At 29.2% G+C, this 20,630-nt stretch overlaps 1 protein-coding gene across 2 annotated transcripts in view; it reads left to right on the top strand.

Moving 5' to 3' along the window:
* The window catches only part of LOC102677251 (pleckstrin homology domain-containing family A member 7-like), a 148,404-nt gene that overhangs the window by 37,747 nt on the left and 90,027 nt on the right, over positions 1–20,630 (top strand). The window contains exons 1-2 of one of the 2 annotated variants that reach the window (XM_031510533.1): positions 5,922–6,448; positions 15,619–15,804. In XM_031510533.1, coding sequence (XP_031366393.1) covers positions 6,390–6,448; positions 15,619–15,804 — 245 coding nt within the window. In that variant the 5' untranslated portion in view covers positions 5,922–6,389. Of the gene's footprint in view, positions 1–5,921; positions 6,449–15,618; positions 15,805–20,630 lie in introns of those variants that run through there. The other variant, XM_006615822.2, reaches the window with a different exon arrangement.

Genomic DNA, 20,630 nt, shown 5'->3' with positions numbered 1-20,630 from the left:
AAAAAAAAAAAAAAAAAAAAAAAAGAAAGAAAACATAAAGATAGATCATTTATTATCCTGAAACGATTGGGTCTAAAAACCATGTGTTTCCAGCTATGTCAACGTAATACCTACTGCAAGCTATGGAATCTATGACTTTCTCGTTTCAATAGAATACTTCCATGACGTTGTAAAAGCTTGGAAAATGATCTTTGGGAAAATTTTTTATTCTATTCGCCATTTCTATAACCTCTGCGCAAGCATTCGTTGCGAACATATGGAAAGGATAGTAAGTACGCCATAAAACCATTTCACATTTGATTTAGTTATTTTAATTTGCCAATCTCAATTTCTTTGTATAATGTTTCTATATTTTGCATCTGTTACCAAGAGTAGCAAATAGTTAATAGCATTTCAAATAATTATTAAAATAAATATTAAAATAATATAATAAAGAGAGTTAATTATAAAAGAGTTATTTATAAAAGAAAAATAAAAAATATCATTCGAATGATATTGTGTTACAATTAATTGAACTTGAAATATCGTAAAATACTTTATTTATATTTGAGTAACACATTTTTTAATTTTTAGTTAGCCTTTGATATTGGTGTTAATCTTTGTGTCAATATCTAAATATATATTTTCTTTTTTTTTCGATATCAAATTTGTTATTTGGCATAATTAAATTTCTATTTCTATTTCGATTCAAAATTTAGAACTTTTTTTTTTTATTAAAAATCGAAAGTTAAATAATATTTTTAATATCGATGATGAAGAGTTTATTTCTATTCATATGCATTTAATTTGAATAATCTTATAGCATTTCTCGTTAAGAAGAAACAAGAAGTGTGCGTAGACATGTTCATTATTTTACAGCGAGAAACTTAATCTTAATTGTAAAAGTTGTGGTCTACTTCCCCTCTCCTCCTCCCCCCTCCCAAAGCGGCCATTAGTTTCTTGGCACGTGAAAGAACTTTGTTCTCATCGCTTTTCTCTCAAATAAATTAACGATGGCGCGTTTACCTGTGCCTATTCACTTGCACCCCTCTGAATATGTATTCCGCTCGATTCTATCGTCACGACGCAACAATGAACATCGAAAGAAAAGGATCCTTTTACCTGAGGTGTTCACCTGTATCCCCGAATAAGCATCGTCAGGTGCATTCAGTACAAGAGAGTCGCGTTAAATACGTTCGTTGCCCATTTTTATTCCTATTCCGTTTCTTATGTTCTTTATACGTCTTTTTATCTAGTAAATACACTCTGTTTTTATTTTTGACATTGGTGCATTAACCTTTGCGTCAATATTTTCAAGTATAATTTTTTATTTAAATATAGAATATCAAATATTAAATATAGAATATCAAATTATTATTCGATATTGGATTATACATGTTTCCATTCCAAATTTAAGATTTTTTTTTTTTATTAAGAAATTACAAAAGTTAAAAGTGAATATGAAATACTTTTCTATACCGTAGTTAAAATATCTAATTTGGAAATGAATGGTAATGGATTTCAATTAGAATTTTAAAAATTTTTACATTCTAGTTTAATTTCTGAATAATAGGTGTAGATCCCATTTAAAATAAAAAATGAAAACATTTAATAATATTCGAATATATGATATTACAAAAGTTTTATCATTATGAGTTATATCATCATTATGATTTAATAACTTTCAACTTTTCCTATGAAATATTATTAAATTGTCTGTAATAATAGATATTTAGAGAGGAAACTAGAAATTCAAATTTTATCGAAAAGCTAATCTGGATTAATTGTAATCCAAAAGAGGATTTGAAGAATAATTTTTATGAGTGAAATTATTTTTTATATATTGTAAAATAATAACATTTTGGCTAGATAAAATATAACTCAAATTAATTTCTATAATCCAAAAAAAATTGACATGAAAATAAAAGAAATTATTCTCAATAATAATAGAAGAATTATCTTCATGAATATTATGTTAAGCGAGTCGATATCTAATTATAAGAGAAATTATTAGTTCATTTCATGAATTTCTATTTCATTAAGAAAATAATTAAATTTTTTAATGTAATTTCTATTAAAATAAAATTTCTATTAATAGACTGATCATATAGATCGATGAACAAGATCTATTATATTTTTCATACGAGTTAATCGCCAATCGTGGGATATTAGAGAATTTCACGGAGAATTAATTACAATAACGAGACATATATAGAATGTATGGAAAAAGAAATATGGGAAATTTCTAATTACCTAGTGTTCTAGATGCATTTATGTGGATTGTTTCACGTTAAAATGTACGATGGATTTTTTGCGTATCCTTTGTCTTTTCTAACCTCTTCACCAATATCAAGATAAAAATAACATAATTTACACATATATTCTTAAAGAAAACACATATTCTTCGAAAAACATTCAAATTTAAATTTTTAGTAATCAATAATTAGTAACATATTCGATATTTAACAATGTTAATTTTCATCAAATTTAATCTTTTTATATTATCCTCATCAAATCTAACGAAAATAAACATTAATGTTTTATTATTTTTCTTCATTATACTCGAAAGCTTCTAAGATTTCTCTTTCACTTTCACGAAACTCTCATCCAATCAACCGTTAATTTACAATGAGCCCGTAATTTACCTCGATCCGTACACGCACCACGTTTCATCTTACTTTCGCCTTCCAACTTCTCATTACTAAACATCACGACCGTAAACGGTTAAAACTGCGCCGTCTCGGTTCTGCCTATAAATAGGTTAAACCCTATTCAGGAGAGTTTGAAACGGCTGTGACGTTTCCACGAAATTTTACATGGACGGAACTCTTTCTCAGTCTGAAAAGTTTTCGTGAAAAGAAATTCTTCCTGGAAAGGATCGACGTGACACGAAACTTCGATCTGCTGCTTCGAAACCTTTGTTTCGTCGCCTAGGGGGCGTTCTTTAACGAACTGCCTCGACCAAATTAACTGTAACCGACTGTTTCGCGTGTTTCCATATCTTTTCGAACGAATGTTAATATCAGGGATGTGTGTTCGAATTTGCGTGTTTGCTTGATTCAAATTTTGCCTTCAAATAAGATGAAGAACAACCAAGTTGTGATGGAATCGATTGTGACTCAGGATTAATAGTAACTATTGGGAAACGCGAGTATTGTTGTCTGTGGAAATATGGATTTGATATCTATTCGAAGGAAACTCGGTCGGTAACAAACTTGATAACAATGTAAGTAGATTTGTTCGTTTTCGAGATACATTAATGAAGAAAATGGAGATATCTTTTCAAATTGTTCGAAATGGTTCTTATATATATTTTACGTATGTCTAGATGAGTTAAGGGAATGAGTTTTGGAAACGATGTTTTGCTGCAAAAGTTGGTGAAGTAGATAGCCTCGGAATTATGATGTAAATTTCCGCTAAAATACTATGGCTGTGAATTCAGGGTAAACGCACCATGTTTTAAAATTTACGTCTAAATTCTGTAGAACGAAGAACGGTATACATTATACAGTGGATGAAAAAATAACATATCTTCCTTTTTTTGTGATATCTTTATAAATTATAGTGATTATTATAGTATTAATAAGAAATATTTATTTTAATCTATTTTAATATGCAGAACTTTTAATTTTGAGTTCTCATATTTCTATAAAATAAAGAAAATAAAAAAAATAAATAAAAAGAAACAAAAATTTTATAATTAACAAAATGTAGACACTTTTGTGATTCATTTTATTTATTTAAGTTATTTGAATCATATTCAATTCTAAATGGATTGGATGACAGATAATCATTATTTTTCCAAAATAATAAATAACATTTTTGAACCAACAATGTAACATTAAAAATAATTAACAAACGAAAGGAAAAAAAGATTGCAAGAATAATTTTATGTCAAACTGAAAATTTTAAGAATCATGTAAAAAGAGTCCTTCTCGTTTAATCGACAAATATTTAGAGTAGACAAGACGAGATGTTTCCATTCGTCGATGCAGCGTGAAGAACAAATGATTTTCCTTTGATCGGGCAAAATCTTCCATTTTCAAGAGGAGAGAGATATTGGGAACTTTGGCTAGGATCTTAGAGCTATGGATTGAGATCGTTTCACTCTAACGATTGTACTCGACATCTCAATGAAGCCTTTTATTTGTAAAACGAGCCACCTCCTTCTTGAAATAGAATTGCTGTTCATGGAGTACTACCCTCCGGCTACTGAAAATCTATTATTAGTGCTCCAGATGCAGGTAGACGTCGTTCAAACTATGAATCATCTTTCAAGACCACTACTTCATCTCTCGCATCGTTACACCATACTTTCCATTCTTTTTCAGTGAAACAATTGGAGAATTTATGAATTACGATTGCTAAAAACTATGAAAATCTTCAATTCTTCCTTCCAAGGAAAATTCTTTCTTTCTTCTTCGTTTATAATCAAATTATCTCAAAAAAAAAATAGTAAAGTAATTATTTGAATAATTTTTAGTTAAAAAATTTTAATAGTTAAGAGATTTTGATTAATTGAAAAAAATATCAATAAATTATATTATTTTCATTATTCAGCAATAATAAATAAAATCTATATAAATATTATTACGTTAATATTGTCATATAATTAATTCTGTAAAATTCTATGATTTATAATAATTTTAAATTTTTAATAATATTAAATGAATAACATGAATAATTTCATTTAATCGAAATATATGCACAAAGTAAAGTTAAATATTAGGTATGCATAAAGAAGAATAATATGTAGATAAATTGCAATTTAAAAATTAAATGGATCTAATCTTTAAACAAAAAATCATTCATGATATTTATTTCGCTAATATATATGTTAATAATATGTAAAGTTACATTTATAACAACTAAATGCACAAAGTGAATTTAATTGACTACTAAGGAACAATATGTACTCGTGAATTAATGAATGAATGGCTCTTTGCCTGAATACATTAAAACTCATCCGTTTCTTATTGTTAGAAATATTTCATAACGATGGATTTCCGTTTCACATATTATGCTCGCGAATATTCATCGGATAAAAAAGTAAAATACTTTGATACGTTGATATTATTCGCGTTAAATTTTAAATCAAATGTAAAATCAACTGTTAGAAGTAAACCGTCTCAAAAGTAGCATAATAATTTCTCGAGAAATTTCTATTACGCATTTTTTTAAATTAGATAAAATTTATTGAATTGAATTTGTAATATTTATCAAAAATATCATGAAATATATCGAAAAGTGTTGAAATTTATATAGTTTGTCTTGCAACAAAGTAACATCAGATTGAAAGTTAGAACGCGATTGAGTTACCGATCGAGTCCCAATTCTATTATAACTCTTGAAAGACAATTTCGATGAAATTTCCAAGAGAAAAAGCATTAACTTCCGTTTAATAAGAAAACTTCTTCTTTTTACAAAATTAAAAAAATAAGAGAAAATTAAGAACTGTATCAAATCTAATAATGAAAAAAATAGGACTAGATTTATTTTGAATTATAGGTAATAAATCTAAAAAAAATTCTATAAAACTTTTTATTTAGACAATCGTATATTGAATATGTAGTTGAAAATTTATCCGAATTAAATGAAAATATTACATTAGAAATGTAAAAATCACAGACTTGCAAACTGGGTAATATCAGAATCTGAGCATTGTTGGTTTCCTTCAGTTGCGACAACAGTTCGAAAATTAACGTTACTTTCAAAAAGTCGAGTCGCGTCACGACTCGCGCATGCATATATTTTTAGATATAATGTACTTGTAATTGCAGAAGACGGAAAAAAAACATAGATTACTTAAATTTTATTATTCTTGTTTAAATTATATTTTTGTATTCTTTAGTTTGAGACTATCTTTTATCAGTACTTAACGAAAGGATTATTAATATTATATATAAATTATATTATTTTCTTTCTATACTTTCGAATGTTCCAAAATCCAATAACCTAAACTTAACCTCATCCTTCCGTTCCAGTGACTTTTTCTTGTCTTATATCTCACGCATCCAACACACAGGGTGGTCAGGAGAAGCAAGTAAACGTGACCCTCCACAACCCATCTTGTAGTGGTATCCAATCGTGATCGGTCGTCATAAGAGATGAGTCGAGAATGACAACAAAAGAACGTCAGCTGGCCTTCCGTTGCCGGAACGCTGCAATTAGACACCGGTGGTGGGGAGCGTCGACTGGGAAGATTGGTGGGGGTAGATCGGCCGTGAAGCGTGGCTCCTCTTCAGTCGGTCCGGAAACGCGGTGCGAAGAACACGTTTCTCGTTGTTTGTCACTTCTTCGTTACACGTGATGATGTTTCTTTATGTGCATGGATCCTTATGCTCGATATCGCGTTCGGTAGTTGTTGCGTGTAGTGTCAGTGCATAAAGAGTGCGAAAAAGTGCGTGGTTATGAGGGAGGCTGGTTTGGAGAGCGGGATGGTCAGCTTTAAGAACAACAACGTAGACAGGTACGCTCGAGTGCATTTCTGAGGATTCCCAGGCGTGTTTAACGCATTCGAAGCTACTCCACGGATACAATAGTTGTATATACTATAGTAGTGTATTTCGACGTATAGTATAACGAGAGTATTCAATGTATTTCATTATGGAAGGGAGACTCTCTCTATTTCCTGGATTATTCGATTCTGGAATACGCAATTATGTTGAAAATATATTGGAAATTTTCTCTTTCTCTTTTGTGCAAATGTGATAACTATTCGATAAATAATAACACGCGTGGGTATTGAATTTTTCTATTTTTATTATCTATGTTCCGTTTTTAGGGATTTTGAGAAGAATGGGAAATAATATTTATTTATAATTGCTTAGTTCGATTGGAAATAATGTATAGTTTCTTTTTTTGCATGTATTTTATTTATTTTATTTTGATATTGATTATTTTATTTATTTGATTATTTTAATATATATTATATATAATTTGCTATTAAATTTATTGCTATATAATCGAAAGAAATATTAATCAGAGAACAAACTTTTTCAAGCAATAATATTTTATAAAATTGATATATTTGTTTATAATATTTAAAAAAAAATATTCGTAGATAAAATATTTAAATATATTCTTTAAAAATAAATAATTTTCGATGTAGGGATAATTTATTTCTAATTAATTTATTTTTTCAATTATCATATGTAGCAAATTCATTTCTGTAGTAATTGTTTTTCAATTGAAATATTTACTTTAGTGGGTCACGCAAAAGAAAATAATTAACTTTCCATTGTTATAAACTGTTGTTAACACGTCACTAAAATCTGAATTCAAAATAACAATAATTAGTGAACTATTAACTAATAAACTCGAACAAACATTTAACGAAGTAATCACAAAAACTTCCTTTATTTTTTGCAAAGCGCATTTTAATAATTTTTTTTTAATTTTAAATCCATTATTATGTATAATATCAAATTTAAAGTTTTTATTTATAAAACTTTTCAATTATTTTACGTTTATGTGTATTTCGAAAAGAAAGTTTTTCTACGTTATTTCAAACTAGATTATATTTTCGAGTCTGATATGAGTTAACGTTTATTGCAAAAACAATGAGGTTAAGCTTTCAATAACTACATATCGATACTTCAGTTGAACATTTTTATCCGGACAACTTTCATGTGACTCTGATATTACGATACACTTCTTTTTCATTGTTTTCTCAAATTTATCTAGTATTATCTGTAATCTGTTTAATCTATAGATTAGTTAATTTTTTTATCTTCTATTATACTAACATAAATCTAAGAAATTATTATTATAACATTTTATTATTTATAATATCAACCAATAAATTAAACTTTGAGACAATCTAGAATTAATTACACAAAATCGATATGATATCAAAGAATCTTATTATAAATAGAATTGTAGCCATCGTAATATGTACAGAAAGTAAACGATGAAAGGAATGTAAAAATGAAAAATTATTTTCAAAAGTAGAAAATATTTGGCTTCAACTGGAACGCTTTTCAAGTTTCGTCCGGCTATGCACAAATATTGGATTCCTTCCGGGAAGCTTTATCCAGGTAACATCCAGGGTGTACATCCAGGCAACAGAAGAGAGAAATGTTGCGTTCCGCGATTGTTTGACTTGGAACATATTCGTTTCGTAGCAAGTGTTCGAAAAATCTCGTTCCAGACCGTTAAAACTGCCGGTGAGTTCCAAGCATTGTCAAGTTTCCTAAGCGAAATTGGTGGTGGCGCTTCCGCTGCGATAGATCGCATTCCATCCATGGTTCGAGGCATATATTCTGATTGGATCTTGAGGATTATGGCGGACCTAGCGAAATTGCGATGCTCGATACGATCATCGACAGATTACTTGAACGATATTGATGTTCTGGATTAATTTCTCCAAATATATCACGTCCTCCAGAAACATTATTATTATTTTAATAAGAATATTGCTTTATTGACAATTTCTTTCTCAATAAGATAATTATATCCTTTCTTCTTCTAGACGCTTCTAGAAATATTAACATTTTATAGAAATCGAAGATGATTGTATTATACTATTCGAGAATGCGTTTAAACTTTTGGATTCGAAGTGAACTTTTTATTTTTAATGATAAGGAAAATTAATTTCTCATTTAATATTCTTCCTTTCTTTTGTTATTTCTCTTTTATATTTGGATTACAATATACGAATACAGAGTAGGTTTTTGAACTTGTAAATCTTCAATGTTTTTATATTTTTTTGAGATACAATTATGAATATTTCTATTTTTTTTTATTCTTGTAGAATTTAATTATTTTATTAATATAAATAATTTTATTTTTTTTAAATTATTTCATTTAAAAGTGCAATTTTTTGTCTTCATTGAAATTCTTTGACAATATCCTTTCTTCGAATTTTTTCCTTTCAACGGTACGTCTTTACGATGTAAAATGCAGTTCTAATGTTGCAGCAAATCCAAAATTCAATGCAAACGTAACTTTAAGTTTTGTATTCCTTTATAGATGTGTTTTTGAAATCAATTTCCTAAAATACGTTTGATTTATTTGGATATATATTTATTGGATATATATATTTCTCGAGGAATTCATGGCTGGATATTGAATATGAATATATGTAACGAAAAAAGAGAAACGTTAAGACCACCGCGAAGTTTATGGCATTGGACTGACGCCATTAAGGTCAAGTATAGAACTTTCTTGACTAAACTTAAACGCCACGGCGTTTCGTTGAGTTTTTTAGCAGCTACTTTGAGTTCTCTTCATGGGGGACGCGACACCCCTTGAGATGCTGTAATTTTCTTGCGAATACTGCAATCTTAAAATAATATTGCTAAAATTAAAGTAAGAGTATAGCGCGACATTGGAATTCGTGAAGTATAAGATTACTGATATGGAAAAATTAGTTGGTAAATTTTTTTTAACTTTTTTTTAAAAGTTGCAATTTTTATATTTCCAATTTTGCAAATTTTTAAGTTTCTTTTAACAACAAATAAAAATAACTGACTAATACCAGTAAATTTATAAAACATAATTACATTTTTTCTAGTCATATTTATACTACTATAATGCAACCTCCAATTAGTTAAAATGAAACAATTCGAAGAAAAAGGAAAACATTCTCTTGTAAACAAAAACGTAATCCAAGGAGATTAACAAGAAACTGAAGTTGCCACCCTATCATTTATTGTTTTTGCGTACATATACATTTTGCAACATAACTTAAATAAAAAAATGACGAATTGAGATCTGGCCGTGCAAAAATAACGCTTGTTAAATTTACAAAAGAAATATAACGTATGTTTGTCAATAAAGAGTTGCAACTTTTAATCTATCGAGTTGGCTTATTCGTTAAGCCCTCGATTTAATATTGCTTTATTCTTTATGCTCCATTTTATTTTTAGAATTTAATTTTTTTTATACACAAACGAATATATTTAGAGATATATGTGTGCCTGTGTATATATATATATATATATTTTTATTCCAATAATAAATAATAAATACTCATTGTATATAAGATAAAATACAAATTAAAATTAATCATTTGTATTGTAAAATTACTTATAATGTGACAATATTATTCTTTTTTAGAATTCTAAACTCTTTTCTAGGGTCAACTTTGATGTGATACTTCTTAAAATAAATCAAAAAAAGAAAAAAATAAAATCAAAATTGATTTAGAATAAATTAAGAAAACAATTATAGTGCAAATTCATATATATATTTTAAAATTATATAATTTGACAAATTATTCTCAAGTATTGTCATAGTCTAATAATGTTGGATAAATTCTTAAATAATGATAAAGAAATAAGTTGATAAAATAATGAAAAATAAAATTATTTCCTTTATTACATGATTTCTGAAAAACTGAAATGTAAAACTTTATGGGAAAATTTATAGTAAAACGAACATACGTGCATATGTTTAAAAATTTCTGCTTTTATGAAAACATATGAATGTACAAGTTGGCTCGAAAGCATTCATCATAATAGAATGAATATTTTTTCATATGCGTTAATGAAACTTGTTCTTGAATGGTCGCTATTAAAATTGATTTATAAATTTCAAATTTATTACGGCTAGTGGTTAAAGTAACGCGTATGGAGATAATTAGCAATTCGATGCTATGTTAATAAAAAAATATTCATATGAAAAATATTAATTTAAAGAATGACTTATAAATGGCTTATAATTATAAAATGTGTTGTATTTACATTTGTAAGGAGAGGTGAAAGGTCTTTTAATTTTTTTCCGTGAGCGAAATTAGGTTAGGTTCGATAAAAAATGACGTCAATAAAAATACGCTTTATTGAAATATTTCGATGCAGTAGTTGCAACGAATACTCTTCAAGAATAATTTTTTCTGTGTTATGATTTTTCTTTTAAAACTTTCGTTACTTATTAAATAAAAAATTCGTTATTGTTTGGACTACTTTAAAGAAATATCTTTAATGAAATTGTTCTCATTTTACAGTTTTGAGGTTATGTTCGCAATGATTACAAGAATTCTCTTATTAAACTTTTTAACTAAAATTTTAAAGTTTCTTATTTTCTATCTTGTGAAAGATCTATTTCTTTGTTTTCTATTTTTTCGTTTTCGTCAAAAATTTTCTTCGAATGAAGATTGCTTTTTCCAAAAATTTTCACTATTCTTTTATACAATGACATTGTTTTTTATTACTCGCAAATTATGATTAATGTTTAGTTACAACGCTCCATAGTATTACTTTTTATTTCAGAAACATGCGATCTATAGATGTTATATTCAGTCTTTTGAATATAATTTCAAATACATTTTATTTAAAAAAATTGTTTAATAAAAAAATCGTAATCTCGTCAAGCTGATTTAATAATTTCGTTACGAGACATTACACACATTTTTTTTTTAAATATATTTTTTCTCGTGTTTACGTAATTGAAAATATTAAAGTTGTTTATTTATACAAAAATTTTCTTTACTTATTTACGCTTATGAAATAAAAATTGGTATAAAGTAAAATTAAAAAAAAAACATTTAATTAAATGCCATGATTCATTAAGATATAAAATGTGATAATATTCAAAATATTATTGACCTTGAACAATATTTTGCATATCATTATTACAAAAAACTCTCTCCTTTGTTAATTTCTTACATGTCTTGAGATTGATCATTGTTCGATCATTACTTTAAAATAATTAATCATTCAAAGTTAAACTCTTTGCGTGTGTCACGCTTTTTAAATATTCAGGACTAACATTTCTCGAAACCACTAGAAAATTTAATGGTTTCGATTTCTATCGAAAACGATAAACGAGAATCGAATTTATCTTTCCATCTGTTCTCTGGCGAATAACTATTTACGTTCTACTTTAACACTTTCATCGTGACACGATACCGTAATGATGACGTTTTCCAGGCGAAATAGGATTACAGTGTTTCATTTTTTTTTCGACGTCTTGGGTTCTCATTAAGCAGGATCGTGCGACCGGAAGCTTGACTCGTGCAAGTTTACCTCCTCGTTTATATAATTAATATCGTTCTGCAGCAATATCGATAAAAAACCGTGGTAGTTAATTCGATCCATCACACGTGGAAAATGGCTTTTTTTAATAACTTGGTCAAGTATACATCTTGACTATATTTTTAATCTTCATTTTTCTTTTCTTTTTAAAAAGTCACGTTTAACACGAACCCTAGTTAGTTTTCAATATACAACATTTAATATTTGATTTTTTTATGGTTGAAAATATTCGTCGTCTTAATTTTTTTCTTTTCTTTTTTTTTTTTTTGATGAATTAAATAGAGAAACAAATGAAATTTTAAATAATAAGATAGTAATTGAAAGTTAATATTTAGTTAATTTTGTACGCCGTTGAAGGAAGTTATACGACACATAACCTTCGTTGATGTACTCGAAACACAAATGTTCGGTAGCTTATGTAACGCTTGGAATGTTTGCTTATAGAGAATAATAACTTTCAGTTAACAGTTCAAACAAAATTTCGTTCAAATGATTGATATTATCAAAAATATCATTTATTAATATATTAATATTATTCTAAAATTACAATTTTAAAAATTTAAAATTTAAAAACTTCTGTATAGTTTAGCAATTTTTTTATTTAGTTTATAATATTTATAAATTTTATACATATATATCTTCTTTAATTGGGAATGGAAACTCTTTGAACTGTACTTCAAGGATCCGGAAGTTAAGCTCGAATAATTTATATCCCGGAAATTTAGTTTCTCATACGTCGTAGCTAACCTCTAAGTATACACTACACATGCATTCCAAGTCGATTTAGTAACCACGCTATTTCAAATACTAGTTTGCCACTTTCCTTTTTATAGAAATTATTTCGCGTTAAAAAGCGGCTCGAATGAATTCGTAATTTATCGCGTTCTTCGTTTACTTTTTGAAAAGTACATACAAAGATGCGATACTGCCACTTTGCGTCGAGCAGATGTAACTTCCAGTTTAACTGTCCCTCTGGCGGCTTTCTGTGTATACTTACTCTTTTTTATCTGCCGTCGACACGATATCGTGTCGGTTAAAGTGTTTGACGTCAGATAAAAGAGGGACTGTTCCCAAAGAGGTCTCGATGAGCCCTTTCAACATTTCCGGTTTCATGTTAATTTTTACAGAGTAATGGTAAATAAAATTGAAGTTAAATCGTTAGATTATGTACAATCTAATATACATTTTTCATTACATTTATATATATTTATATGTATTCATACATATTTCATGCTTATTATTATTATTGTGTAATATTAATGAAGATATGAATGATATGATATGAGAATATTAATGAATAAAATGAATGAGCTCATAATGCGAGTTTTTGCTACGATACGATTATATTTGTTTTATCCTATACTTTTGCAATAGAAAGTTTTAATGGCTGTTTTACACCGATATGTATAATGGCTATAATCATGAAATTGAGATAACGTGGATGTGTTTGAAATTTTTTTTATGTTCTGCTGGTGCGTGTAGAAATATGTAATTAAACGAAATGATAAAAAAAAAAAAAAAAAAAATAGAGAAAACTTAAGGAAAATTTTTTTATTTTTTTTTTTAATAAATTTTTTTAAACCCCCCCACAAAAAAAAAAAAAAATTAAGGAAAAATTTTTTTATTTTTTTTTTTAATAAATTTTTTTAAACCCCCCCACAAAAAAAAAAAAAAATTAAGGAAAAATTTTTTTATTTTTTTTTTTAATAAATTTTTTTAAACCCCCCCACAAAAAAAAAAAAAAATTAAGGAAAAATTTTTTTATTTTTTTTTTTAATAAATTTTTTTAAACCCCCCCACAAAAAAAAAAAAAAATTAAGGAAAAATTTTTTTATTTTTTTTTTTAATAAATTTTTTTAAACCCCCCCACAAAAAAAAAAAAAAAATAGAGAAAACTTAAGGAAAATTATTTCATATTATTTTGAGTTGATCTCTGACTCTAATTGAAATTGATATTTCACAACGAACATACATTCTATTTTTCCAACATAGTTAAATATAGAATAGAAAAAAATAATGTTGTTTCGTTATTTTTGGATCACACTGGAAGTGGTTATCATTGAATCGACAAGACACACACTACATATGTATTTTTTTGTCCTGGTCTTGGCACGTTATCTGTAACGTTGTTTCGTGGGAATTAACATGTCGTGGGGATTTCAGGTGGGTTACTGTGCCGTAACCGGATGTAACAAGAGTTCCTTTGTCCATATTGTTATTTAGCAGGTGTGAAGTTCAATAGATTTACTTGAAATTGGAAAGCAAAAAAATATTTTAATTTATTCAAAATTATTTTTTCAAGATATATGCAACACAAAAATGAAACATTTTATTTTAAAAAAATTTTTGAAATAATTACTTTTATTTAAAATAATTAATATCGAATATTTATGTTCGATATTTCGAAATTAATTTTTAAAAAGTCGATCAATTATTATTTAAAGATAATTAATAATTAATAATGGTTTTTCGAATTGAAAAATCGTGATAAATGATGAAAATGACGAATATATAATTATATAAAAATAATTATATAAATAAATAATATTTTAAATTTATTTACATTTAAGTAAAGTACTGATAAAGCACTTCGGATATCGTAATCGGAGTACGTATAATCTATAATCTATGATAAGATTTATAAACGAAGTTTCTTGGGAACTTTTAGAATTTATCATTGATTTTATCATGTTTCATACACTTGGAATTTAATTTTTTTAGATTTAAAAATAATGCTCACAAAAATTTTATTGCAGAAAATAGAAAAGAATAGAATAATAATAAAATAATATCTATATGTGCAATACAAATAATAAAGTATTGATGATTTCATGAAAATTTAAATAAAATGTAAAAAAATGAATAATTAAATTCATATAAAAGTCGCAAATGTTTTTTTTTTATTAAAAATGTTATATTTATTTTATTTAAAAATTTATTTTTTTTAAATTTTTAATCAAATATCGCATCAGAGTATTTATAGATCACGATAAAGTGAAAAAGATAGAAATAAGATAAAATATTAGGGAATTGGCGCCATCTCTAGGTGCCGTAAATGAAACATGTAAATAACAGAATAGAGATAAAATAGGAATGGAGCGCCATCTCTTGACTATCAAAAACATGTTTTGAATGGCAGGATAAAGTAGAACAAGAATTGAAGATTAGCGCCATCTGTCGATTGTTTAAAAAAAACACGATTTGTTTTGTCAAAACACAAAAGATCTTTTAACACTCAAGAGATGGCGGTAATAGTCAATTCTTATCCTCTATCTTTCTTTCTCTATTTTCTGTCCTTTATTTACGTGTTTCATTTGCGGCACACTGAAGATGGCGTTGATTTCAATATTTTTATCATATCTCTGTCCTTCTTCTATTATTTACTGTCTTTGTTCTACATTTGCTCTTGGCGCGTGTTCAAACGAGATACGAAATATCAATTTCGAACACATCGTTTTTCTTTCAAAATTACGATATATCTTAATTTTCAATTTAAAAAAATATAGACATTATATTCTCTTTACAATCTCTAAGACAATGATCTTGTAAAACATAATATATCTTGACATATGAAGCTAATGTTTTGACATTGTTTTGCTAAAATTTAAACCAAAGAAAGTAAAAAAGAGTTTTAAAACATTTTATTTCGTTGTGTTTTCAGTGATCAGTCAACGCCGCATCGCCATCTGCCCGGCAGTCTGAGAGGTTCTCTGAGTTACTCTCACAGTCACCGGCATAACCATCTTCACAGACATGATCCACCATTACCACCGGCATATTGCACTCCACCTCCGCCTCCCACCTCGAGTTTCCCCACAGTACAGCGTAGCTGTGCCCTGCATTCGAGGTAAGTCACCGCAGCTGGCCCCTTGTGTGTACGTCGGTTTTAATTGACGTACATATGTACTCGTTACCCTCGTACCTTGTACGACTATTATGGACCGTTGAATTGAAACGGTCCTTCTGGCTGGCTTTCTTTTTTAAAATATCATAATTAAATCACGTTCGTCGATTACGATATTTATCAGTTGTAACTTTGCAATCAGCCATGAATATTTGACTATTAGACGCAAATTTTAATTTTATTTCATTTTTTATAATAATTATAAAAAAATGACAGATAGTGAAAGAAGAAGAGGAATTGAGAATCCAAGTTCAGGATTATATTGTTTTGGTATTATATTCTACAAATTTAAAAAAGATATAACAAATAAATATTGTAATTCGACTTACATTTTATTTCCTGTACTATACTACGCGTGTCTACGTATATCAAAGGACGCCAAAGAACGAGGATTGAATTTCAGAGCGAAAACTGTTTCCGACACTTGATATTTTGAAGTGTACCTTTGGGTTGGGCAATTGATAGCTCGAAGGGAGATTAATAGGTGCGATCTACGGTGAATTGCGACCGATAGAGACTTCGTGTGAAATAAGGAAAAATACGGAACCAGGTATACACGCGTGACAAGGCATTGATTTAATACGATATGGGAATTCGTGTTTTGAAAGTGGGAAAAATAAATGAGTATTTAAAATAGAAATAAAGAATAATTTCCAGGAAAACGAATTTTCTATTTTCCAAATAGAATTAAAACTAAAAGTTAGATACACTGATATATGAAAATTTAAAACACGAAAAAGAAAATCTATGTTACTTTTTTGATCTTTTCATCTGTCGCGTCTATAATCAAAGTTTTTAACGATATTCAATTTTTGAATTTTAATAATTTTTCTAGTAATTCTAAACTTGAAATATATATCGAAACTTATATTAATTAAGATTAAATCCAATACAATGTTGAAATCAGAGAAAATAAAAATACAGTAGAGAGAGAATTATATTCCTTTTTACATTAATTTCCAATTAAATTTTTCCATATGATTTACACCGCTTATACATCCCTTCCTAATTTTCAAATGTATCAAGGAACAATTTACTTACCTCGTCCACGTTATTGCAATTTTGATTTTGATTTTTCCATCGCTCTTCGAATACCAAAATTTAAATTTACGACTTCTAAACAAAACGAAAAAATTTCAAAATCCAACCCACCCGTTCCACCGTGTTTTCCACCAGGAAACATTTTAATTTGCATGAATGGTCCCGATCTTGATCGCGCACGGTTAACCTCGATTCGTCGATTCGTATCGACATAGGGGGAGGGGGTGACGCGTTTTGCATTCCGGCCTCGAACCAACGAGCAAAAATCGGACCCAGGGGTCGCGTTTCACCAGCTTCACAGGGATTACGGAAACGGTCTCCCCGATGCCGCGTTACGAATTACAGGTCGCCAACCTGCGTGCACGAATCATCCTCTCTTCGATCCTGCGAGATAAAAGTTTTCGCTTCCATCATTTTTCACCCGTCTCTTTCCACCCCTCTCCTTCCTCGTTTCTTTTTTTCTCGCGTCGTTCGAAGCCATTTAAATCATCGTAACTTATTCGTTTTTTTTTCTTTTTATCTTTTTTGTATTTAATCGTTTTTTAATTGTTTTTAATTTTATTATCTCTCGATAGAAATTTACGATGGTTGTTTAATTTTTATTTGGCCGGATTTGTTAACGATTTTAGGTTAGGTTAAGGAGATTATGGAAATAGGTTATGAAATAATGTTTGCTTTGACTTATTTTTGTGAAAGGTTAGTAGTTTTTTAAGTTTCTCTTCGAAGCAAAAATAATTCTGAAGATTTTATTTTCGTTGCAATTATTTATGTATATTATTCTTTGACGAGGAATGAAGTTGTTTGAGCCGAATGACCGATTTTTTCTCACAGGATTAATAATCCTGTCCAATGTAGCATAACTCTGTTGAAATAAATTGTTGTTGAATTTATTATTTTTATTACGTTTATATTTTACATTGAATATTCCAACAGTGATATCTAGCCACCATTCTTATGAAAAGTGTTGATCAAAAAAGTTGAAATTTATTTTTTGATTAAACATGTTCCTATATTTTCGTCGACTAATTTCATAATCGTGGTATACATATTTTTTTCGTTGATTATACACAGGTGTGCAGGTAATCGATACGAGTCATGCAATACGTACAATAACAATTTTCTAACGATCGCAAGATAATACTGTGCACTTTTTCTTCGTCTTTATGTATATTAATCTCGTTATTTTACACGTATAATTATTCCAAAATTTATATCTTTCATCTTTATATATATATTGCAACAACGTAGCACACGCGATTAAAATTTACATTATTTTTAGAAAATTAAATTATTGGAAATAACATTACGGTATCACGTTTTCGAAATAAAAAATTCGATTTCGAATTGTCGCCCACAATTCGAATGATCGAAGCGAGAATCGTCGATTCGTGAATCGCACTGGTAATCGAATACCAATTACGCGAGTAGTCGTCAGAAATGGCCGTATAACGGTCCGACAGAATTCCCTATTAACTGACTTTGAATCACCACCGCTCCATCTATCCAACTGCTGGGATACTATCATGCCAAATAATCGCGCGCAACGATGTACCTCGATTCGAAGTTATTAGAAATTATAGGTTAGGTATTTAACGATAGATTAAACCGGACAATGCGAGAATTGTGAACAGAGTTCATTTTGCGAAAATGAACGAACAGAGGAGAGGATACAAATATATAAGGATTGATTCTGTTATTTTTTTCTCGGTAAATTCTTTCTTTCGTTGCACGAACACGCTTCACGATTGACACGATGGACATTGCGCGTTCACTGGTTCGAAAGAAGACTCGCGGGACGGCACAGGGGCAAGAGGGGGTCCTTCGCCTAGGACCATTTATCCCCACTTCACACTTCTCTTTGTTGACGATCCTGACACCATGTAATGGTGGAAGAACTATAATTTGTTGAATATTTAAAATTATTTTCATTTTATGAAAGGAAATATTTTCGAAATTATTAATTATTTTGATGTAATATTAATATACAAAATTATATTTATAAATTAAACTTATGTTAAAAATCATGATTAGTCTATATTACGAGAAATAAAAAAATATTTATATCATACGTTAGAATTTTATAGCTACGCTGGTATATCGAGGTTTAGATGCAGATCGTCGTTTTGGATTAGTACACGTGAGAAATATCGTGGTAGAAAGAAAAATGCGTGTGAAAAATAGACGTTTCCTTCTACCAATGAAATTCCATTACAATTCTCCATTAATATACTACAAAAACACGTTTATTATACTTATCTTCCTTTAAAAATCATAGAATAGATTAAACTTCACTTTAATGAGCACACGTAGAAAAATAACTCTAAACAATTGCTTGTATTTTGATCCTCGTAATATTATATTTGATTTTACGAATAATAAATCGTCAAAATTTTATTATTATATTTATTGTACAGAAACCTTTGCGCTCCATATCTTTCTCTATATATATAGATCCGTACGGATACACGAAATTGCTCTTCTTTTCTTTCTTCCCATTGTACAAGGTTCGTTAAAAGTGGAAGTAATATAACCGATACCATCACGTTCGACTCTATCCCAAGCTTCTTCTTTGCCACAAGGAAGTCAATCCTTTTCCCTTCTTCCCCCCTCCTCTTCTCGTCCTCTTCTCGTCGCGTTTCTCTGAAAAAAACATCGGTCGGATGCGCGCCGCTTGCATTTTATTCCATCGTAAAAAAAAAAAAAAAAAAAAAAAAAGAAAAAATCCGCGCTTATCCCAGGAAGCGCGGCGATACGCGATGCAGGCCATTCAACCGCACTTCTCGTTGTCTTCTCTTCATGCTACTTGTCTGCATACGCCACCAGTAAGGCTGGGCTGGCTGCGGGTATTGTAACAGGGACTCGCCGCGGAAAATTTGAAAGACCTCTTCCCCCTCCCTTTTACGACTCTTGTAATCGCCGGATAATTGCGCGCGCGTTTGCAGAAAGATGGAGGATGTTACGCGGTTTTACGAGCAAACTCGCGTTTATTTAACGGTTGTTTTTTTTTTTTCGGTGGAATAAAATGCAACCCGGGCGCACCCCAACGGTGTTTTTTTCAAGGAAAAAAAATGCAGCGGGGGCGCCCCCGCTGCATTTTTTTTCCTTGAAAAAAACACCGTTGGGGTGCGCCCGGGTTGCATTTTATTCCACCGAAAAAAAAAAAAAAAAAAAAAAGAAAAAAACCGCGCTTATCCCAGGAAGTGCGGCGATACGCGATGCACGCCATTCAACCGCACTTCTCGTTGTCTTCTCTTCATGCTACTTTTCTGCATACGCCACCAGTAATGCTTGGCTGGCTGCGGGTATTGTAACAGGGACTCGCCGCGGAAAATTTGAAAAACCTCTTCCCCCTCCCTTTTACGACTCTTGTAATCGCCCGATAATTGCGCGCGCGTTTGCAGAAAGATGGAGGATGTTACGCGGTTTTACGAGCAAACTCGCGTTTATTTAACGGTTGTTTTTTTTTTTTTTTCGGATCCGGGTTTACGACCGATCCTTTCCACCTTTCTTCTCCCGACTTTCCTTCACCTCCCCCTCCCTCTATCATTTTTTTTTTATCATTCTTCCGCTGAAATTTCGCGAGGAAAATTTTGAAATTGTTTTCGCTTGATACGCTTTAATTATTGAAGCAATATATTTTATTCAAGATCGACTATTATTATTATTATTATTATTATTATTGTTATTATTGTTATTATTGTTATTATTATTATTATTGTTATTATTAC

The sequence above is a fragment of the Apis dorsata genome, unplaced genomic scaffold, assembly GCF_000469605.1.
Source record: "Apis dorsata unplaced genomic scaffold, Apis dorsata 1.3 scaffold_236, whole genome shotgun sequence".
In the NCBI taxonomy this organism is placed as follows: domain Eukaryota; kingdom Metazoa; phylum Arthropoda; class Insecta; order Hymenoptera; family Apidae; genus Apis; species Apis dorsata.
Note: the sequence above shows the minus strand (reverse complement) of the source record. Positions and strands in the feature narration are given on the sequence as shown.